Raw genomic sequence first — 25,039 nt, 5'->3', positions numbered from 1 at the left:
AATCATGGATTGACACTAACAAGAGCTCCGACATTTCTCTATTTTATTTTAAGTGGAAAATTATGAGTGTATACTTGGGTCCCATTTCAAATTTAATCCTAATTAGATGAAGGAGAATGCATTTCTTCAAATATGGTAAAAGAAAATGGAAGAATTTTGATCCTAATCATAGACCATAGTTGTAGAATAATTTGTACAAGCATTGAAAGGTGTGAAGAAGGTGGTTTTTGCATAGTAGGGAACATATTTAGGTCTTGAGATATCAAGTTGGCATAGGTTCAAAAGGAAGCTATAAGAGGCGACTTATATGTTTAATAAATGGAAAGAGGAAGAGGATATGTAGCATCATTAAATATCCTTAAGGTTGAGCATTTGAAGCTATTGTTGGAAAAAGAGGTTTACTATTGTATCAAGAGTAGAGAAAATTGGTTCAAATTGGGGGATATAAATACTAATTATTTCCATGCTTTTGCTAACCATCGATGCGGGGTAAACATGATTTGGAAATTACAAGATGAGGGGACATGTATTAGTGGTTTTAAAGGATGAGAAAAGTTAGGAGTCAAGTACTTTGATTTCCTATATAGGAAACACAAGAGCAATATGCTTGCAAAAACTATAAAAGAAATTTCCTATTTTCCTAGGATTATTGATGAAGACATGCTCAGAGAACTCTATAGGCTTGTCACCATAGAGGAGATACAAAGTACATTTTCACTTACTAATAAAGAATAATAGCCCCGACCTTGATGGATGGGCAATGTAATTTTATATTGAACTCTTTGATATGTTGGGTGAAGTTCTATTAAGAGTAGTTAAGGAGGTGAGAACATTAGGTAGAATACAACAATCTATAAATGACATATTTATTTCTTTGATCCCCAAAAAATATTTTCCAAATACATTCGAGAATTTTTAGAGAATATCTTGACGCAATCGTTTTTATTGGGTAATTGCAAAGATACTTGCTTCTTGTCTCAAGATGGTGCTTTCATAATATATTTAGATGAACAATGTGTATTTTTACAAGGGAGACATATTCATGAAGTAATAGGTATTGCACAAGAAGAGATCCATTTGATAAACCTTGTATAGGAACGCACAACTTTTATAAAGTTGGACCCATCCAATGCCTATGATAGGGTGGCATGGTTATTCTTGATGCTTTTATTACTTCAACTTGGTCTCACCTTGCTTATTGTCAATTAGATCGTGTCTTGCATTACTACCATATCCTTTGTAGTGTTTATCAATGGGGCTACTTCTATATTTTTCAACTCCTCTAAGGGAATCATTTAAGGTTGACCCTTATCTCCCTACCTCTTTATGTTGGTAGTTGAAGGTTTAAGCACAACTATCATGTAAACTAGAAAATTGAGAACAAAGGACTTCATATTGATTAGGAATCCATGATCCATGTACTTGTTGTATATGATGGTTTTTTATTCATATCTAGATGTGGTAGAGAGGAAACCCAATTCTAAGAGATACTTCATTTTTTTAAGATGACCACTAGGATGGAAATTAGTGAGACAAAATCTTATTTATTAACTTCTAGTCTAGAGGAAGATTTGGATAGGGATTTTGGCAAGCTTTTTTCCTTTTCAAGATTTTTATCTGAAGGATGGGTTTAATTATTTCGGTTTCAATCTCAAACCCAACTATTATGAGAAGAACAATTTGTGGTGGTGGGTGTCTAAGCTAGAAAAAAAAATATTAGTTTATGATGTAACAAGTGGTTATAACATGGGGGATGACTTTTGTTAGTTAATTTTGTGTTAGAAGCCATTCCCATATATTGGAACACACTTTCCCATATCCCTAAAGGTGTATTGGAAAAAATATGAAAGATTTTTTTAACTTCATGGGTAGGGTGGTGGTGAATTCAAGGGCACCCATTTGGTTTGATGGTAGGCATTGGTTTTTACTGGATATATAGGAGATTGGGTTAAGAATATTCATTTATTTGGCATTTCTCTCACTTCTAAATATTTGTGGTCAATCCTTAAAAAGGTTAGTGTCTGGTGCTAGATCTTAATTCATAAATATATACCTCAAAGCATAGTGGTGGTGTGGATTAGGAAGGAACATAAGTCAATTTAGAGTATTTCAAAACAACGGAAGGACTTGAGATTGTCTTTTTGGTGATATGAACCTATTTATTATGGCAAGTGGGAGAGGGAACATAAGTGAGAACTGATGTTGATGCTTATATTATGTGATACAATAGCGATATATTGTTTCATGACAATTTGGTCACTCTGTTAAGAGGTAGGGGAAAACCAACTCTCCATACAATTAATAAAATAATGAAGACTTCTATTTAGAGGCAAGGATGGTTGGGCTTGACAGACTTGGGATTAACATGTGATATTGTGATCTATTTAATAATGAAATGAGTAGAGCTTGCATCCATTTTAGGGAAAGGACAAATGAAGTAATTTGGACTTATAAGTTTGGTGGCTATTTAGTTAAATTGGGATGTTAGGATTTAATATAATATGGGGAAGGGGCTATTCGTTGGTGGTCTAAGCCACTCTGGAATGTGAAGGTTATTATTAATACTAAACTCCTTATATGGCTTGTTTTATTGATAAAGTGTTGACATAGGACAAATTATAATGGGGGGAATTTGGCCGTAGTCAATTTCCTTGGTACAAAACATAAGAGGAAACCAACTTACAACTATTTTTTAAAATATTCTTATTTTTCTCAAGTATGAAAGGAGGTCAAAGGGGCTTTTATATAAAACACTCACTTTAGGATGGTATTAATGTGGATGGAAATTCCTTAGTTTGGTTCACTCTATTATAGTTATGGTAGATAATTTGGCTTGCTAGAAATGATTCCCTCTTTGAAGATAAATAGATTCACACTTTCAATATTTCATCACATGTTATGGGTCTTCACCATCATTTCAAAATGATGCCTAAATAGAAGGTTCCATGATATTTGAGAATTGCAAATTAATAAATCCATTTCCCGTGGGTTCTTTAATGGGGCCTACCAAAGGGAAGACATAACTATTGGTATTGGTTTCTATCTTTATATCTTATAGGACCACTTTCCATTTTAAAGAAAACTCAAGGAAGATGACTAATAATTAAGGTGAATCGCTAGCTTTCATTTACTTATTAAGTAAAATCTATCTTGGATAGAGATTTAAACTCACTTTATGTTTTTGGATATTCTCTATTAGTAATCAAGTGGATGAATGGAATAGACCATATATAAAATCTAACCTCACACCCATTGCATAGCAACTCTAGGATAATATACAAAATTTCTAGCATATCAATTTTACACATATATTCAAGGACCAACAAGATTATAAATAAACTATCCCAGGAATGTCCGGAATTTATGGAATATTTTTGTCCTTTTTTCAAGGTTTTCATGGTTATTGGGAAGAAACGAGGCGAGCTACTTTGAGGAACTCTAGTATCTATATTTTCTTAATATAAATATAATGCTTTTCTTTCTGAAAAAGTGTATGTGATGCATGGTTGGATTTGGCTTAAATGTGGAATTAAATTTTTTTTAATGATAAAATGTTAAAATATGAATGTGATATCAAGATATATATCACAAAATATTTTGTTGATAAATATTTATAAAAGTGAAAAAATATTTTATAATTATTATTATTATTATTTTTAAATAAAAATATTATATATATAATAAATTTAATTGAAATAATATCATTTATATTTTAATATTGGTTGGAATTAAGTTATATATAAATATTTTATTCTTTATAATATGTGTTAATTTTTTTTTTCATCATCCTTTAAAATTTATTTTAATCTTCCCTCTTTATATAAGTAGAATGAATAACTCTTAAGAAATAGATAATTAAAAGTGAATATGAAATGTATATTTAAAAAAGAGAATATATCTTTGAATTGGTTTGTGGTGTTATAAAGAAAAAATAATTTCAAACAAATTATATATATATATATATAATAAGTTTTTAATTAGTTATTATTTAGTTGTGGTTTCATATTATTTATAAAATTTATTAATATAATTTATATTAGTTTGTTTTTAAATTGGTAAAATTAATCTGTGAGATTAATTTTTTTTTATATTTTAAGAGTTTTGATTACTTTTGTTGTTTAGTAGATTTAAAGATAAGATTGATCTAGGTTGGTTTAATTCTTCTCTAAAATAGGTTATATTCCACATGGTATTACCATGGGCAATACCATGAGATTTCATAAACTTGGAGGTCAAAAATCACCAGTAACTTAACCAAGTCAAGTTTACTTTAACTACCCAACAAAAATTAATAAGAAAAATAGTAACTTAATTTTTCTTATTTTAATATAGGGTTATTTTCACCTTAAATACCCAACAAAAATTGATTTAAAAAAACAATAAAAATATTTATAAAATATTTTCATTTTGAAATGAGTTATGGTTTTTTAGCATCTGGTATTGATGATATGCTATGGTATTTGCCCATTTTGAAATGAGTTATGGTTTTTTAGCATCTAGTATTGATAATAAGCCATGGTATTTTCTCATCGTGTCAATAACAAACGTCTATTTACAAAGCCTATTTATAAGTTAATAATATCCCTGATAAAATAGGTTTAATATCTATAGTTATGAATCTTGTTATATTGTAAGTATTAAGTTTTTATGACTTATTAAATAAACCATAAATTTTTCCTTTTAGATTTAATTTAAATTTAAATGTTATTACATAAAATAAAATAAAATATTTTTGATTTTGAAATGAGTTATGGCTTTTGAGCATTTGGTATTTATGATACACCATGGTATTGTAATAGAGTTATTTAAAAAGCCTAGTTATAAGTTAATAATATCCATGGTAAAATGGGATCAATATCTATAGTTATGAATCTTGTTATAATGAATCTTGTTATAATGGTATTGTAACAAAGCCTAGTTATAAGCTAATAATATCCATAGTAAAATGAGATCAATATCCATGGTTATGAATCTTGTTATATTATAAGTATTTAGATTTTATGTGCTTATTAATTAAAATTTAAATATTGTTACATCATTATTTTACACCAATACATCTTCCCCCATAAATTTTTGCTTTTAAATTAAATTTTAAAAATGTTATAAAATAAAATATTTAAAAAATATTGCCACACAATTTTTCTTACATTACATCTAACACTTACACATCTCCCCATAGTAAATTATAGATAGTTTCTAAACATAATAAATATTTCATATTATTTATAAAATCTAATAATATGTAAATCATAAAATCTTTATATTTATATTAATGTATCTCATTAAAAATCTAATAAATTAAATGATATATATATATATATATATATATATATATATATATATATATATATATATATATATATATATCAAATATTATGTGATATATCATAAATACAGATATAAATAATAATAAGAAACTTTACAACATAAAAATATCTATAAAATTCAATTTTTAATTTTAATTTATATATAAATTAGATTTATTTATATAAATTAATCACTTAAATTTATTTCATTATAAAATAAAAGAATAATTAAATTTTTTGAAAAGAAATTATTACAAACTTGTTTTATAAGTTGTAAAAAAATATTAATAGTTAAAGTAGAATCTGCGTATTCTATCAATAATTGAATAAATATTGTTTAAGTAACTGAAAAATTAAACAATAAATAGATAATAAAAGTTTAAGAAAAATAATCCAGACAAAACAGCACTCCTTTAGGCTAAGTTATGCTCAATAATCCTGACAAAACAAGACTTGCAAGGGCCCCATAAAGCTAAGTTATGCTCAATTAAACGAGACAAGCTCCCTCCATAAAGTGCTAAGTTATTCTCAATTAAATGAGACGAGCACGAAAAGTACGTACTGTCTGAGAATTTATATTAAAGTGAAAAATAATTGCATTGCAATCAAAATATTCCCTAAATTATTTTTGGAACTCAATATCTAATCAACCCGGACAGATTGGAACTTTCACTTCTTTCTTTGAGGGAGGCTCTGGAATAAATATTTAATCTTGGAATTAATTGGCATTTTAACTTTTTAATGCTTTCAGATGACCCAGGCGCTCAGTCTGGATTTAATTTTTGCGGGCGCGCACATCTTCGATTCTTTCTGGTATCCAGGAAAGGTACATTTCCATATCTCTGCAAGGTATATTTCCAAGTTATAAAATCCTCTATGAGGAATCAGTTATCATGACACGCAGATGGCAAGCATTTTAACTTTTTAATACTGAGATGACCAGGCGCTCAATTAGGATTTGGTTCTGGTTCGCAAAGAACATCTTCGATTCTTTTCAATATTATAAATCCCGTATTACCATTCAGTTATCATCACTAGCAAGTAGAAAGTATTGGCCTGCATTCTCATGCTCTTTTTCGTAATTTAGTTTATTCGCCTTTCTCGTTTCCAGCGTTTTGTCCTCACAATGCAGAGGAAAAAAAGCTTCTGCGGCAATTTTTTCTCACGCTCTGTTAAAAAGGCCCTTCCTCGACCAGAGGTTGAAAATGCCTCATTTCTTTCCAACCCTGATACAGGTCAGCTTCAACGGATTCCGCCCTCTTCTTACAGAGTTCCAACGGCGTCCGACCATATGATTAAGGCAGGGACAGAAGAAAATGCCAAACTCGATCTGGACGGGCTAATCATGCACATATATAAGCTATTCGAGTTCCGGGTAAGGCGGATCGGTATTGTTGAGATCTATCTTGCATTTGAATTATATAGTATAGAGCTATTTCAACTTTTGATAGTTCTGAGGCTTTATCAAAGGATGAGAATGAAATCTCTGCATTTAAAAACTTGCAGAAAGATTTACAATTTGAAGTACTATTTTTTTTCTTGGCCGATTTTCAACTTTTGATAGTACTTTGGATTTATCAAAAGATGAACATGAAATCTTTGGATGGAAAATTTTGCGAAAGATTTACAGTTTGAAGTATCTTTAATTCTTTTCTTAGACGATAGTCTGATATTAAACACATCTCACCTTACTGTAGAATGAGTTTCTTTGAAGACTCGAGAACTACTCTGAAATGTTAGGGTAAATTTTTACTTGCGTCTTTTGTCAGGAGGGGAAAATATCATCTTATAATCTAAAGGCAGCTCAACAATATTGGCCGACTTCTCAAAGCTTCATCAACTTAAGGAAGTTGCTTTATGAGGGAACAAATTATGCTGTGCGCATTAAAAATCTTTCATAATTTCGCAGTCAGTAGTAATTTTATATTCAAACCTCAAATTCCAGCGTCATAGCTATGTTCTATATGTGAAATCTTTGATCTAAATTTCTCTTTATTTTACTTTATTCAGAATAATATTAGTTCTGTCAGTGCCAAATCCAGTTCACTCAGTGCAAAAATCATTGTTAGCAGTATCTTGCAAAGTATGGGTTCGGCAAACAATATAATTGCTGCAGGCTTTCTGGTTGTGGCAAATATATTGGAGAGAATAGAAGAGGTCCGTACCAACAGGATGGAGTGCCTAAGTCTTCTGAGAGAAATGACCAAATTAGCCAGGGTAGTCAAGGATTTTAAAGAACGTGCTCATTTGAAGGAAAAAATGAGCGATGAAATCAAAGATGCAACATCATTGATACTTGAAGGCTCCCTCATGTGTTGCGCACAGATAGATTCTTCAAAATTTTCCAAGTATGTATATTTTCAAATTTGAGTGATGTATTGTCTAATTTTTTTTTATGTAATAGCTTGATAATCAGATATTAAAAAAAAACAAATAAAGTTTTTATAGAATTTTTTTAGAAAGTTATATTTTTAATTTTATAAAAAATATGTATTTATTTTAAAGGAATTATACTTAAACTTTTTGGAAAATTAAATTGGTAAAAAAATAAATTAAAATTTTCAATTAATTAATAAAATTTCAAAAATTATGTACTAGCATTACTTTATGAGAATGAACTTGTTTTAGCAACACTATAGAGGATCAAACTTAAAGAGGTGGTTGGTGCCTTCTGTTAGTGTTAGGGGAAGAGACATGCTAAAAAATCCAGTTAGCTTAGGACTAGTTTGACCTAGGTGTGATTCCTAAAGCAGTCAGCTTAAGGTCAGTTTAACCCACATATGATCCCAGGATAACTTTAATAACTTAAATACTCATGGAACAAGACTTCTCAAACAAAACAAAAATTTCAAAAATTATTATTTTAGTCTAAATTTATAAAAATAATTTAAGAAATTAAATTAAATTATTAAAAAAAAATTCATAAATAATACCTTTGTAATGCAAGAAAATTTTTTCAATATTGCTGACATCCTTCTATAATAAAAAGCTGCCATTTCAATATTTTCATACTCAACTTCAACCTAAGAGAAACAGAGGAACACAACCTTAACCCTTCACCCTTCTCTATTTGTTTAATCAAATGTCCTACTGTGTACTGTTTTGATCAATAAAACTTCAAGCTAAGTGTTTAATCAAATGTCATTTTTCAATATTGCTGACATCCTTCCCATAATAAAAAGCTGCCATTTCAATATTTTCATACTCAACTTCAACCTAAGAGAAACAGAGGAACACAACCTTAACCCTTCACCCTTCTCTATTTGTTTAATCAAATGTCCTACTGTGTACTGTTTTAATCAATAGAACTTCAAGCTAAGTGTTTAATCAAATGTCCTACTGCGTACTGTTTTAATCAATAGAACTTCAACCTAAGAGAAACAGAGGAACACAACCTTAACCCTTCACCCTTCTCTATTTGTTTAATGAAATGTCCTACTGTGTACTGTTTTAATGAATAGAGTTTCATGGATGGCAGGTTTTTTAACACCACAGTAAACAGGGAGGAACTCGTCAAAATTAGAAAAGATTTAGATAGCATGTACAGGGATCTACAGAACAAAATGGGCATTTATATTCTGGAGAACACTGAAAAGATCAGTGAAAAGATCACTATTCTGTCCAGTCAGAATGAGGTGCCTGATCAGCGCAGAGCATATCCCAAACACCCAGGTGCATAGCTTTGTCACCTGAATTTATTTAAATTTTAAGTTGAAGATGTAATAATCTACTTTATTACTTATTACTTAAAGATTAATCGTAGAGGCGATGGTTAATGTTTTCATTACAGCTGACGCTCCGCCGCCGCCCATTATAATTTATGCCCAGACTGTTAATCTTCAAACAGGTAAGTGACCGAGAATTTTTGTTCTGTCCAGTGTTATGCACTCTGCAACTCATCATTTCAATTTTGCTGATTAAATGTCATGCTGTGGGATGCATAGTTATAGTAGTGTGGACGATTATAATTTCTTTATTATATAAATTACAATATATAATTTATTTTTTAAATGATTTTAATTTTCTATAAAATAATATAATTATCAATTATAATTAATTTTTTATATAAATATATAAATTAATGGTATTAATTGATTTTATTTAAAATAATATTATTAAATTTTTAAATTACATTAATTTATATATAATATATAAATTTTAACCTTTGCTATATAATTATAATTACTATAAAATGAGTTAATATTAACATTGTAATAAAAGATTTTAAAAAGTCAAATGTTGATTTCTTTTAAACTAAACTGAACTTTTAAAATAATTATAAAAATAAATGTGCTACTTTTGGAAATCTCCACCTCCATTAATATCTGTCTCACAGAAACCTTAAATATATCTCACATGACACCTTAACCTAGTATGACTAAAGAGAGTTGAGTTTACTCTTCAATCAAAATAAAGTATTAACACATTATTATATTATAAAATAACCCAGAATCAAGGTTATTTAGATGGTTACTCCACAACAAGAATTAGGCTCAGATTTAACGATGTTTGATTTTGCTGTGAATTAGGCGATTAGATTTAATAATGTTTGAATTTGTTGTGATGTTTGATTTATATGAAAAAACAAAGTTGTTTTCAAAATTAATTATTTGATCGGATTTGATTTTACTTTGGGTTTTTTAATTAATTAAATAAAGTTAAATTTAAATAATAATATAAAATTTGAAAAAATCATATAATTTTTTTTAAACATATAAATAATTTAATTTTTTAGTTACATTATAATTAATTATAAAATTTATAAATTCAAAATTTAAATATAAAATTAATAAAAACTAAATAATCATAAAACAGATAAGAACAAACACTACAAAATATAAATTACCCGACCAGAAAACTAAAACTTTGTAATATTTTAAATTTTTGATAAACTACAGTTTTAGTTTGTTTTATGTATTTGAATCACTGACCAGAAAACTATAATTTTATGATATTTGTATTAACTTTATATCATCGTTTTATGTATTTTTATATAATTGTATTTGGTATCATATAAGGTTTTTTTTTTTTAGTAATTACTGTTCACTATGGTTTTGATACAGAATTATATTTTTATTAACTAAATATGCGTTAAAACACTGTTTTCTGTCCTCCAATATATTTGTGTTTGGTCACATATATGTTTTATTTGGTATTCCATTATTTAATAAATAAATGCTGTTCACTATGGTTTTGATACAGAATTATATTTTTATTAACTAAATGTGCCTTAGAACACTGTTTTCTGTCCTCCAATATATTCGTGTTTGGTCACATATATGTTTTATTTGGTATCATATAAGTTTTATTGGGTATCATATAAATTTTTTTGTTTTTTAATTTATGAATTTCCAATATTTAATAAGCAAAAAGTGTTCAAACTAGTTTTATTTCCGAGGTTCCATGGTACCGAATTATTTCCTGTCGTCTATATAATTATATTTGGTTACACAAGGTTTTCTTGATTTTCATTTATGATTTGCCGATATTCAATAAGTAAATGGTGTTCAGTATAGTTTTATTTCAAGGTTCCATGGTACGGTGTACTCTGTCTCCCCAACTATATATATAGACAATATATATCTGAATGTAGTGACCAGCAACATTCAAATGTAGTTGAATGTAGTCACCAGCAACATTCAAATGTAGTTTAGGTATTTCAAGTAAAGTTAGATGTGATGTTTAATGTTGGTTGAAACAGGTTCGCTACCTTCGTCCACAGGATATCCAGAATATCCAAGTCGATTGCCATGTATTTCAGAAAATCCAGGTGATTTGCCGTATATTGTTACATTAATGTATTTTAGTCTTTGTTGAAATCTGAAATTAAAATTATTCTGCTCAATTGATGGCTTCCCAGTCATGGCACCAGGCCGGGCCAGAAGCGATGTGGAGAAGAGATGGCAGCAAGAGCAGGCTCAATGTGCCCTGCAGAGTAATAAGGGATCATCTGCACAAAGAAATGACCTGGGAAAAATTGACCAGGGCGGGCAACCTACGAGAGCACAAACTCTCGGAGGTGTACAGACCAAGGAACAACACAAGCCATTTGCTGAGAAAGGAGCGAATGAGAAAAGGGAAGAGCAGCCATTGAAGAAGGCCGAGGAAGATAAGAGGAAGGAGCAGGAGAAAAAGACGAAAGAAGCAGATCAGAAGACAGAGAGACAGGCCGAGGATAAGCAAACAATGGCAAAAAATGAGGAGGATGTAAAGAGGGCTAGAGATGCAGAAACCAGGAAGCCACCCACAGGAATTCAACCTCAAAAAGGTCCAACCAGCGAAGAATCTTGGCGAAAAAAGGATAAGCCAGAGGAGCATACTAAACAAGGAGAGATCCGGGCCTCAAAAGGGAACCACTCACTTACAGGGCAGTGAACTAGCAGCCAAGGAAAAGCTAGTTTATCCCCGTTACATGTCTTAAATGTACAAACTTCATCAGTGAAATGACCCATGATAGACCTTAACGAGGAGGACCAGTGAAAAATTCTAGGAAAAGGATGATTAGACCACCAAGACTATCATCACATAACTGGCGCAAGCCCAGGTTACTGATAAGATGAAAGCTTTGATGGCAGTAAAGAAGATAATAACTTTCACTGGACAGAAATTACGTCCTCAAGAAAAGGAGCTCTGACTTTCTCCAATGTTGCAAACCAAGTCTTGACGGACAAATATGAGGAGATGATTAAAGAGCTGAAGGACGCTATTAACCACCTAGTAGTAGCCATTTAGGGGATTTTGGGGAAATGGCCATTTTTCAGCGCCCCTTTCCAGCCCGTTCTGTTTTTAGATTGTTGCAGTATTGAAACCGAAATGCTCGGCGTAATGTGGGTGCTTGGGTTTTCTAGGCTTCTGGATCTAAGAAAGTGCTGTTACTTGGATGTTCTTGTGTTTCCTTTGACATTAACTCTTGTTTTTTTGCAAGCAACTTTAAGATGAATACCAACCTTATGCATCCAGCAGCAGCCAAGCGGAACGGATATAAGTTGGAAATCAAGATTTTCTTAGCATTTCATTAATAATGACTATTTTGTCTTGGAAAAAGGAGTAATTTCATTACTAATATTACAAAGGGATCATTTTAGAATTTTTAAGATAACGGCAGCGCTGCATTTAGATGAATTCTGACGTAAGATATCTTCTGACTTTTGTTCCAGTCATATGAAAAGGAGTTGAACGATATTGTTTTTATTTAACCTATCAAATGTAATATATCGGTATATATAACATAAAAATTTATTGTTTAAGAATTAAAAGTTTATATATTTATTTATTATAAAATTGAAGTAAATAAAATAATTATTATAATATTGTAGTCTAAAAAACACACAAATCAATCAGGGAAAAAATGGAAACTCTGACAAGATCAGCTTTAGCTAGATCAGCTTGATGTAAAAAACCACTCAAACTTTCCTTTTCCTTTTTTCTCCAAAAACTCCAAATGAGATCGAGAGACTTTAGCTAGATCAGCTTCAGAGTCCATCAGCGGAGATTCTCGAGACCATTCACAGAAACTTTAGATAGATCGGCCTCAGCTTAAGGATCTGATAATTTTTTTATTTATTATTATTATTATTTTTTTTTTAATTTAAAATTAAGATGAATAACTTAAATTAATTAGGAATCTACATAATAACGTTTATAGTGTGATTTTTTTTGGTATACTTGTAATATTTGTCTTTGATGTGAAAAAATAATTAACCATTCTAAATAAGAATAATAATATATATAAAATTAATATACATTTAAATTAAATATATTAAATATAATTTTAAATTTATATAAATTAAAAATTAATATAAAAAATGTTATAAAAATAAAGTAAAATATTTTATTTTAAAATAAGTTATAGTTTTTAGACAAGTGGTATTGGTAAGCCATGGTAGTGGTTCATGGTATTATAACATTAAATTAAAATAAAATATTTATAAAATATTTTGATTTTGAAATGAATTATGATTTTTTGACATGTTGTATTGATAAGCCATGATATTGAACCATGGTATTATAACAAAGCTTAAATTATTATGATACATGATGAATATAATGGTTTTTTAGATTTTTTTATTTTTTTATAGAGATAAGTTCTTAACCAAAGCCTAACATTAACCATTTTCCACAAAATAACTTTAATATAGATTCTTAAATTAAACATTTGAAAAATGCATTATATTGTAGAGTTATAGTTGTAATGATGCATAAAAAGAGAAATTAAACTATAAATCATTATGTAAAAATAAGTTTTTAATACTAAACCAAAACATTTCAAAACAAATAATTCATCATTTAACAAACATTATGTTGTACATGTTAGAGATTCTTCAATTCTAAATATATACATATTCTACCATATAATATTTTCATTAATTTAGTGTTGGGTGTTTAATTATTGATATTATTATTAAATTTTAAGATCAAGGCCAAACCAAACGCCAAATTAGTCTTGGTTATTTTTATTATTGAAGATATAAAATTTATTTTAAATAAATTTATTAATTTTAAATTTTTTAGATAATTAGATTATAAGCTTTTGGAAATCAAAATTAATAAACAACATTGAATTTAGAAAAAAAAAAAATTAATAATAATATCTTAAACTATAATAACATACTAGTGATAAAATTAAAGAAAGTGTTAACTTCTCATTACCTAATTTGGATAACCAAAATAACACTTAATAAAGATAAATTTGAAATTGCAACATTGTTAGCAATAATATCATTTTTAACTTGAAATTGCAACATTGTTAATTATAATATCATTTTTAACATGGTATGATTTGTAATATTGTTTTCTTTTAATAGAGGGAGGGCGAGTCCCTCACTTAGAAGCTATATTTAGCCCAAATTCACAATCTATCATAATATTTACATATGTACAGAAGCTTGAAATGAACCACAATGGCTGTCGGGCAACGTGAACATATATCAAGATTCGAACACGAGTGGGGACTGGGAAAGTCATCCGTCTCGACCACGTGAACTGTGCGTCCAATATTGTTGATTTACTTTAAATCACTAAGATTAAAAACTTAAATACATATTAAATCCCAAAAAATTCTCCCAGGTAATTTCCGACTAAAAAAACTTTGCCTAACCCTAAATACATATTAACGGAGTTGTCTATAATGCGACTTTTTGGAGATTCCGGTGTCGGAATCCGGCAGAAGAAATTGAGGTTAAATCTTGATTTGTTGCAGTTAAAATGGTTTTTTAACTGCATATTTGGATTCAGCACCCTGAAAAACCCCTGGGACGCTTTGATTGTGCAAAAACTAGCTATCAAACTTGCGATTCCAATAAATTACTACCGGATTTTGACCGGAAAAACCCACCAAAAATACTTCCAAAAAATTTCATTATAGACAACTGCCGTATTAACTCCCAATCAATCCACCGAAGCTTTGGGATGCTCGTTTGCAAGTGAAGATCAAAATTTCATGCCACCGCTATTTATTTCTTTTAATGTGTGCTTCAGGGTAAGCGCAGGAATAAGGAGAGGTTACGCTGGCAGGCAGACCGGATTTCGATATGTCCGTATTTTCCGATTCAATGTGAAATTGTAGGATTTGCCAATGACATGAATACGAGGTCAACATGTTTATACCCCGCTCCCAGTCACGAAATCGACTCGCCCTCGTTTCTAGGAATCTCCACAATTAAATGATTAATAGAAATAGATTATTTAATACTTAGAAGAAATGAAATAAAGGGGATGAAACGTACCCATCCCGTGAATGCAATAGGAGTATCGCAATAATATTGTGATTCTAAAATAGTACAGTGATGTGTGGTTTGATAGTAAGTTATATTGGCGAAGTCTAGGAAGACTGAAGTTTAAATCTCATGAGTACAACGACTTGCTGTAGTGGTAGCTAGAGGGGCTGATTCCTCTTTCCCTTGCTAAAATCATAGGAACTTAGTATACCCGACACCGAGTGGTTGGTTATGCTCATGGTGTTATAGTGGCAGCGATGAGGTTTGATCTCACAGGTGGTTGGTTATGCTCTTGGTGTTATAGTGGCAGCTATGAGGTTTGATCCTGAGTCTCCCATAGATTAGGCTTGACAGTTACCGATTCACCATGACTTACAGGTGGTTGGTTATGCTCTTGGTGTTATAGTGGCAGTTATGAAGTTTGATCCTAAGTCTCCCATAGATTAAGCCTGACAATTACCGATTCATCATATGATTAAAAAAATGAATATTATGACCCTAAAATCAAAACGCTCACACAGTTATTCATATAGGTATTCTTTGAGCCATGGCTAAGACAGCGAGTGAAATGGTTTCCGTTCAATTCGTTCAACCGGTTTAGCTCGTCTATACTTATGTGCCCCTGCCACGGATGGATACGGAGACGGATACGCCTTAAGCATGAATAGATTTTTACACCGCTCCCCAACTTATTACATATTTTGTTCAATTCCCCGGGTAAGGGAAACCCTTGACTACCCTTACCCCGGCGAACGGAACAAAATATGTAATAAGTTGGGGAGATGCGTATTTCTTACATTTCCTCCTCCGGTCATTCTTTGAATAAATTTTTACATTTCTGCTTCCAGTCACTCTTTACCTTATTCTTATTCTGATTGGTGTGCGAGTATGTGGGGGTTGAGACGTTTCATTGAAGATAAAATGTTTTGCTGGGTTCACAGTCTATAAAGATGACTTTTCCATTGTGCCTGTATTATGTATTGGGCTTAAAGTGCACTTCCTTACAGGTTTGTTCCATTATATGTATTGTGGGGATTTGAATGGCTCAGAATGATCTTATTTTTGAAGAAAAATTTTCTAATTCATATCGGGTTGTATTAAAAATTGTAGTTTTTTTTTATGGAAATCAGTCCTTGAGTGCCTAAGGCTTCTCCTTGTTCTATTTCCATACTTGATCTCCCTGGCATCTTTCCTATATATTTTTTTGATAGGGCTGCCTCCGGAGGCATATGTGCCCTTGGTGCTTTCCTGATAATTGACCCCTCTTCATATTATAGGCTTTGTTGGTCTAATGGCAAGGGCATCTTTCCTATATATTTTTTTGATAGGGCTGCCTCCGGAGGCATATGTGCCCTTGGTGCTTTCCTGATAATTGACCCCTCTTCATATTATAGGCTTTGTTGGTCTAATGGCAAGGGCATCTTTCCTATATATTTTTTTGATAGGGCTGCCTCCGGAGGCATATGTGCCCTTGGTGCTTTCCTGATAATTGACCCCTCTTCATATTATAGGCTTTGTTGGTTTAATGGCAAGGGAGACAACATCAGGGCATAGATGATTGCTTTATTCGGTGCCTTACAATGTTCCTCATGGCTAGGAATTGAGAGTCCATTACTCTAATTCAATAAATTTTGGACCACTCCAACCTTTGGGTTTTCTCAGTCTACAATTGGATCAATCCTATCAGGGATCTAAAGGCTGCCTTTTTTGACATATCCTTCCAGCATTTGTACGATAAACAAAACCTCGTCACTGACACCCTCTCCAAGCAGGGTTGTCTCTTTCTCCTGATTTTTTCCATTTTGAGTACTTCTCCGCTGGTTCGTTATGTAGTCACCGCTTTTTCAATTTTTCATAGGTGTTATTTGCAGGTTTTTTCTATCTAGGGAGTCCCCTCCCAGACCTGTTTTATTTTTCGATGTCTATTTTTGTATTCCATTCTGGTTTTGATGCCATCTAAATATGCTTGCTGTCCTGCTCCTTGAAAACTGCTCTGTTTTGTTTTTTTATGGATTTTAGTCTTCCGGGCTCATTGCAGAGCAGCACTGATAAATTGAATTTGATCCAAACGAATATAAAGCTCTCATTTTTAATGAATCGTTAAAAATGATTCTGTTTTTTTTCCTCTGTAAAAAAGAACCCTTGGCATTGGGCAAACAAATACTGATGCACTCACTTTACTACGGGAATGATGAACGAAATCACGATACTCAAACCTCTCAGAGCCAACCCTGACCCTCATAGACCAGTGTTGAATTGGCCTGGTGTAATCCCGATCAATTTCTAAACCAGGGAACTCTTGGCGAGGAACATTCAAATCAGCAGATAATCTAATCTTAATTTCTTGTTTGACTTAAGATGTTTTAGTCGATAATAGATATCCCCGGAGATATGTTAAGCCCAATTAGAGACAATTGTTTAGTTAACGAGGCAATAGATGTGTGCGAATCACAGAAAATCGAGATTTGAGACCGGAGACGGATGACTACCGAAAAATTAATCGTAAAATCCGTGCAGGCATCATATCCATTTGAATAACTAATTTTTTATGGACAATTTTTTTTTTTTTTGATTTTTTTTTTTTTTTTTTTTTAATTTATATTTTATAAAAAAAAATTGGGTCGTATTATCCTAAAATAAATCTCATAAAAATTGTCGGGAAACCAATTGCAATATAAACCTGCCATATGCAGGTATAATAACCTAAGCCTGGAATATTGCACTTTCAAACTTATTTGAAAACTTTAATAATGACCAATTTTTTTAACAGAAAGATATAGTTAAAGTCACTACTAATCCTAAATGGTTTTTTTGAATAATCATCTTTTCAATTTGGTAATAAAAATGATTTATTTTATAAAATTGGTTTTGGAATTATTAAAAGATTGCGATAGTGGATGTTCTTTCCAGATATCTCTATTAAAAGAGTATTTTATTTTTTTATAAATGTGCTGGTAATAAAATGATCTTTTTATATAAAATTTGTTTAAGAATCATTAAAAGATTTTTCAAGATAAGATATCTTTATTAAAAAGAGTATTTTATTTTTTTATAGAATTTGTTTAAGAATTGGGATCTAATTAAAAAATAATGATGTCAAGGAGCATATTTTTATAGCAAATGTTTACACCCGAATAAATAATGCAGACAAAAATGAATTTTGGGGTTTTTTATTAATCGGAAAGAAATCAACATATTGAGAGAGATTTCAATACGATTTTATTTTCCTCATAAAAGTGTGGGGACTATAGTTAGAAAACTATGGGGAATATAGTTAAGGACCTATGTAGAGAAAGAATGTAGGATTTGATAACAGAATCAGATCTCATTGATATTATCCCAAAGAAAAGGAATTATACGTGGACAACAAAAGGGTTGGGGAAGGGCATATAGTAGCGAAGTTGGATCAATTTCTTTTTTATAACAATTGGTTGATTAAAGGGGTAGAATGCATCTCATCAATTTTAGCACAAAGAGAGTTTGATCATCGACCCATCAACTTGGAAATCGATCCACTAGAAGATCTGGGGCCAACCCCCTTTCACTACAATCTAAGCTAGCTACAAGAAGCACAAGTTGTTGATATCATGAAGCAGGCTTAGATCTCCCCTATTGAAGGATCTCCAACCTTCATGTGGGAATATAAACTAAAAGTAGTTAAATGGGCTCTACGATCTTGGGATAAGGAGCACTATAAACCCCCCAGACAAAAAAATAGAGTTATACAAGCAATTGGAGCAACATTAAAACTTGATGAACTCTAGATTGATGGAAAATTGGCAAATTGAAAAAGAGGAGCTAACCAAACAAATTTAGGAAATTCACAGACATGAAGAGGAACATTGGAGGCTAAAATCACAAAGCATCTGGTTGAATGCATGGGACAAGACATGACATTCTTCCACAAACAAGCCAAGGCTAGGGAAATCCACAATTAGGTCAAAGAAATAGTTATGGAAGGTAGATGCAAAATAACCTCCTTTGTAGAAATAAAACAAAAAACTTTCTCTCATTTTTAGGCATTATACATTGAAGACAAAGAGGCCAGACCAACCAAAGTAAGGGACATTCTATCATGTATCCCTTCTAGAGTATCCATTTTAGAAAACCAACATCTCATTAAGGAGGTAGATGAGGAGGAAGCAGTTGAGGCTATCTAGTCATTAGATCTAGATAAAGCCCCGACACTGAATGGCTTTACAATAAACTTCTTCTAGTCTTTCTAGTCACTAATAAAAATGGTTTAATGTAAATGATTAACTTGTCCAAGAGGAAAGACACGTTGGTAGGAAGTACGAATTCCTCCTTCCTTGCCTTGATTCCAAAAGAATCCATGCCTACTACCTCTCTTTTCAAAGCCAATCTCCCTATGTAATGCCACATACAAAATCCTCACAAAGGTCATTGCAACAAATTATGGAAGGTTCTATTGACAATAATATCAAAAAATCAAGAGGGATTCATGCATCATTGAAAAATTCTTGCTAGTTTCATACTAGTTCAAGAGGCCATACACCTAAGCAAGGAGAGCGAGGAGCCGAGTATCGTCATCAAGCTAGATATGGGCAACACATTTGATAGGGTAAGACATTGTTTCCTCTTTTCAGTTATGGAAAAGTTTTGGCTCAATAAGGAATTCATAAGATGGATAAATGCATACATAGGTGCCCCTTGGATCGCTCCCCTTGTCAATCACAAACTTTCAAAAAAATTCACTACCTCCATGTTAGAAAATAAAAAAGCCAGAAATATTTTCTTATGTTGACAATTACTTGTGATATTCTTGTATTCTTATTAAATTTATTTATGTTCTTCTTTATCTTCTTCTCATTAAGAATCATCAAATCAAAAGCATGAAGATCAATGACACCAGAAGTAGACACTCAGCTAGAGCTTAAACCCCTATGAAGGGGAAAACCCAGTCAAACTCTTCCACTAGTAGATTCTAATCAAATTGAGACAAACCAAGTCCTTTGACTAGATCAAAAGACCTTCATCACTCCACCAAATCAACCTTCCAAGATGATTATGCAAACTTTAGTAGTTTCTTCTTGTCAGCCAACTTCAACCCAACTACAACACAAAATTTCGGCCCCCAACTTCCAGAATTTCAGCCCTACTGTAGATATGCAATTTTTTCTCCCCAACAACTTCATAATTTCACACGTGTGAGTCAAAAGAGAAAGAAAATGAGGTTCTTCTCTCTTTGCTTAGGGTTTCTTCTTCTTCTAGGCTTCTTCTCTCCTTATTCTTCCTATTTTACACTTCTTTTTGTCTTCTTGCAATTGTAGATCAAATTTCTTGAATGGATGTCCAAATGAGGTCAAGTAACTGCCTATTTATAGTTGTTTCTGGCTCTCATTTGAGGCTGACTTGTAAAGCTTGAGGTTGACATGGTGGAGGAGGCCTAATTAAATTATTTTACATCAAAATAATTTTACTTTTTGATAGATAAAGTCGAGGAAGGGTCTATTACATGATGACATGGACAAGCACTCTTATCATAAACACTTGAAGCCTACAATGGAGGCTTTGACCTAGAAATAAAATAATAAAGCATGAAACCCATTCTAATAAATAATTTTCCTTTTATAAATAAATGTTCTTTTCTTTCTTTTGACAAATACATTTCATTATGACTCAAAAACCATTATGAAGACGAACACTAATTACATTCTTCAACACTCCCTCTTAACTAGGGAGGTATTCATAATTACATATATATGGGTACTACATGGAAGATCTCGAAATGATATGATCTATGAAGAGCCACAACACATGCAATGCTACAGATTAGATACCTAACTAAGGTATTCTAATTGGGTGGGACTAAGGTGTGTTCCAAGCTTTAGCCACTTTAGGTACCATCAGGCTTTAGCTCTAACACCAACCCAAGGATCTAGGTGCGTATCCAAGGTCGGAGCTCCAAGACCAACTCTACCATCCCTACTTCAAGATCTAGACATCATCATAGCCGACCAAATGTTCTCCCAAGCATCTTGTCACCCCAAGATGCTTCATCTTTCCTCATCAATTAAACTAGATATATCCGCCAATCCAAGCATGATTCAAACATTCAACCTTCTTATGGAGATATTTGCACAAACTGTTATGCTCTTGACCTGCGAGAAGATTCCAGAATGCCAGATATGCGAAGAAATACAACCCAGAACACAGAACAAAATTATAAAAACAACACGTATTTTATTATTCAGAGATGAAAGCAATGTTCACTTGCCTCTTCGAGGGGGCAACCTCCAACATATCAGATCTCAATTACAAAATAAGACACGACCCTATTACATAAATAAAGGGGTGAGGATTCAACCCTAACATGCTCTATCCCATAAAAAGTAGCCTTGCCCTCAAGGTTGAAGCTGCGGAAACTGCTGAAGAATAGTGGCTAGTTCCTAGGTCGCATCTTCTAGAGAGGTGTCTTTCCACTTGACGAGAACTTCCTTGATTGTGCGGTTGTGCAGATGTCGTTCTCGCATATCGAGGACCTGTTCAAGTTGGAGCGAGAGTGAACCTTCTTCATCCAACTCAAGTAGACTGGTTTGAATTCTGCAATTGTTTCCCACCACTTTCTTGAGGCATGATACATGGAAGGCTAGATGGACTTTTGAAGTTGGTGGCAAGGCTAGCTTGTAGGCTACTCCTCCAATGTGTTGAAGTATTTGATAAGGTTCGCAGAATTTTGGAGCTAATTTTTGTCAGCCCTTGTCTTTGAGTGATGTTTGCTTATATGGTTGCAGTTTCAGGAATACCTAGTCCCCTTCTTGAAATGCGTGCTCTGAACGATGTTGGTCTGCGTATTGCTTCATGCGATTCTGAGCTTGATGGAGATTATCTTTGAGATGGGCTAGCATGGTTGCACGGTTCTATAGGAGTTGATCCACTGCTTGCACCTTAGAGCATCCAAGAAGAAGTAGGTGAAGGTGGGAGTTGATCGTACACTGCTTCATATGGATTCATCTTGGTGGTTGCATGATAGTTAGTATTATACCACCATTTAGCTAGAGGTAGTCACTGTACCCATTGATGTTGCTTTTCTGAATTGAAGCACCTTAGGTGTGTCTCCAAACATTTGTTGACTACTTCAGTTTGACCATCAGTTTGGGGATGATAGAAAGTACTTAGTTGGAGTTGGGTGCCTTGTAGCTTGAAAAGTTCTTGCCAAAAGTTACTGGTGAAATTCAGGTCATGATCAGACATAATGGAAGTGGGCATGCCATGCAATTTGAAGATCTGGTCCATGAAAGCTTGAGCCACCAAAGTGGGGGTAAATGGGTGGGGTAGAGAGCAAAAATGAGCATATTTAGAAAGTTTGTCCACAACCACCATGATGACTGACTTGTTGCCTGACTTTGGAAGACCAATAATGAAATCCATAGGAACATCCATCCAGATTGAGGCAGGGACGGGTAATGGTTGTAACGTGCCTGGTGACTTGTCTGTTTCTCTGTTGTGGCGTTGACACACATCACATTCAGCTACAAAAGTAAGAATGTTAGTTTTCATGCCGGTCCAAAAGAAAGAACAACGAGTGTGAGCATAAGTCTTATGGAAGGCTGCATGGCTTGTAGTGGGAGATGAGTGTAACTCTGCAAAAATTCGTGTTTTAAGGGTAGATGTCGGCGATATAACTACTCAATCCTTGTAGCGAAGAATCTCATCCTTCCAAGAGTAGCCAACTGAGGAATTAGGTTCTGCTCTCAAGTTATTAATGAGTTGGGAGAGAGAGGGATGTGAAAACCATTCCTTGCAGGCTTCTTCAATCCAATCTGGTATGGGAAGAGAGATTGATATCAGGGTGCTTTCATGCTCAAATTGGCATGATAAAGCATCCTCTACAACGTTGTCACACCCTTTCTTGTAAATTATCTCATAATCACATTCCAACATTTTGGCCAACCATTTATTTTTCTGGGGAAAGGATAGAGGTTGCTCCAAAAAACATTTGAGGCTTTGATGGTCTATATGGATTTGGAAACGACACACCAATAAGTATGGTTGCCAAGTATCTACTGCATGTAAGATGACCCTCATCTCCTTCTCATAGGTAGATTGTCCCAGATGTTTCCCACTTAGTTGTTGGTTGGTGAAAGCCAAGCGTCGGCCTTCCTACATTAAGACAACACCAATACCAGTACCTGAAGCATCACATTCAATCACAAAAGATTTGGTGAAGTCGAGTAGTGCCAATACGGGAGTGGAACACATGGCCTGTTTGAGAGCCATAAATACCTGTTGTGTTGCATCAGTCTAGAGGAATGATTTTTTCTTAAGAAGGTTAGCGTGGGATCTAGTAATACGACCATAATTGTAGATAAATTTGCGATAGTAGCCGGTGAGACCCAAGAATCCCCTCAAACTCTTCAAGTTTTTTGGTTGGGGCCAATATCGCATTGCCTGTATCTTTTTGGGATCCACCCGAACACCTTCACACCCCACAATGTGGCCCAAATACTCAACTTCTTCCATGCCAAATGAGCACTTGGACAATTTGACAAATAATTTATGATTCTGGAGCAGTTGCAAGAGCAGGTCTACATGTTGAAGATGTTTTTCTCAGGTGAGGCTGTGTTAGGTCTCTATACTACTAGTGTAACCCCTTATTGTTATTAGTACAACCCCCTTATTATATTGTTGTGCCCATGTAGCCCCATATTGTTATTATTGTACCCCATAGAAGCCCACTATTGTTATTATTGTGCCCTTACATTATTATTGTTATGTCGGCTCTGATTATATTATGACTTGTCGGCTCTGATTATATTATGACCTCTTAGACTCCTATATATAGAAAGGAGGTCTTGTCATTTGTATCATCCAAGAATTGTTCATTTGTGTAATGTAAAGGAGGTTTCCCCCTCGAAGAGGCTTATTTACAAGGCATTGATCTATCTTTTCTATCTTTTTGTGAGTTGGTTTCATAACAGGTTGTAGATAAGAATGTCATCGAAGAAAACAAGGACAATTTTTTGGAGATATGGTTTCAACACGTGATTCATGAGGCTTTGAAAAGTGGATGGGACATTACAGAGACCAAATGGCATGACCAAGAATTCATAATGTCCTTCATGAGTTCGGAAAGAAGTTTTGGGAATGTCTACTTCTTTCATGCGTATTTGGTGATAGCCCGAGCGAAGATCTAGCTTAGTAAAGAATTGAGTACCATGTAGTTCATCTAGCAAATCATCAACAACTGGGATATGGAATTTTTATTTGACCGTGAGCTTGTTCAGGGCCCTAAAGTCTAGACACATGCACCATTCCCCATCTTTCTTGAGCACCATGACCACTGGTGATGAAGAGGGACTAATGCTAGAACGAATGACATTGGCTTCAAGGAGTTCCTTAATGATTTTTTTCAATTTCATTCTTTTGGGTGAAAGGATATAGATATGGCCGCACATTCAGCGGTTATGCCCCTAGGACCAAAGTGATGTTATGATCATGTTCCCCTCTAGAGGGTGGAAGCTCTTTAGGTTTGTCAAAAACCTGCAGGTGTCGATTCAAGACCTGTTGCATGTCAGGAAGAATATGAAGAGTAGTGGGCTCGATAGCCTAGATGGCATTAAACTAGGTGATAATTCCATGATGGCCCTTTTTCAATAACTTTTCCATGCGATGTGCGTTGATGATAGAAGGAGCACCTGACTGGAGTCCACTGAGGGTATGCATGTGGTCATTCTGCTTAAAGCTCATATATAACTCCTAGAAATCCATGGTTATTGGGCCTAGTGTGCGAAGCCATTCAGACCCCAAGACAATGTCACAACCACCCATGTTAATCGCAAACATGTGGGTCTTGAGGTGGTAGTCTCCCATTTGAAGTTTGATATTTTCACAGCGGCCTTCACATTTCATTGTCCCCCCATTAGCAATCTGGACCTAGAAATTAGAGATTACCCTGATAAAACAATGAACAGCTTCGGCGACTGGCTGATGGATAAAGTTATGAGTGCTACCACTATCAATCAATACTACTACCAGGCGATGTTTAATAAAGCT

The 25,039-nt window shown here is 33.1% G+C and overlaps 1 protein-coding gene across 2 annotated transcripts; it reads left to right on the top strand.

The window, feature by feature from the left end:
* The first annotated feature begins 6,328 nt into the window (after nucleotides 1-6,328).
* Nucleotides 6,329-12,358, top strand: LOC149258389 (uncharacterized). 2 transcript variants are annotated; one of them, XM_089415246.1, is made up of 7 exons: nucleotides 6,329-6,681; nucleotides 7,076-7,183; nucleotides 7,317-7,654; nucleotides 8,785-8,978; nucleotides 9,097-9,153; nucleotides 11,008-11,076; nucleotides 11,167-12,357. In XM_089415246.1, exons 1-7 carry the CDS (start codon nucleotides 6,433-6,435, stop codon nucleotides 11,679-11,681), a joined length of 1,530 nt encoding a protein of 509 aa, XP_089271372.1. In that variant the 5' UTR covers nucleotides 6,329-6,432; the 3' UTR covers nucleotides 11,682-12,357. The 2 variants fall into 2 exon arrangements, with proteins under 2 accessions (XP_089271372.1, XP_089271377.1); XM_089415251.1 differs by having other exon boundaries at nucleotides 6,641-6,681; nucleotides 7,076-7,214; nucleotides 11,167-12,358.
* The last annotated feature ends 12,681 nt before the right edge of the window (nucleotides 12,359-25,039 follow it).

Source organism: Pinus tabuliformis, chromosome 6 (assembly GCF_031772625.1).
Source record: "Pinus tabuliformis cultivar Carrire ecotype Pingquan chromosome 6, CPIR1, whole genome shotgun sequence".
Classification (NCBI taxonomy): domain Eukaryota; kingdom Viridiplantae; phylum Streptophyta; class Pinopsida; order Pinales; family Pinaceae; genus Pinus; species Pinus tabuliformis.
The sequence above is the reverse complement of the archived record's forward strand: the minus strand, read 5'-3'. Positions and strand labels throughout refer to the sequence as shown.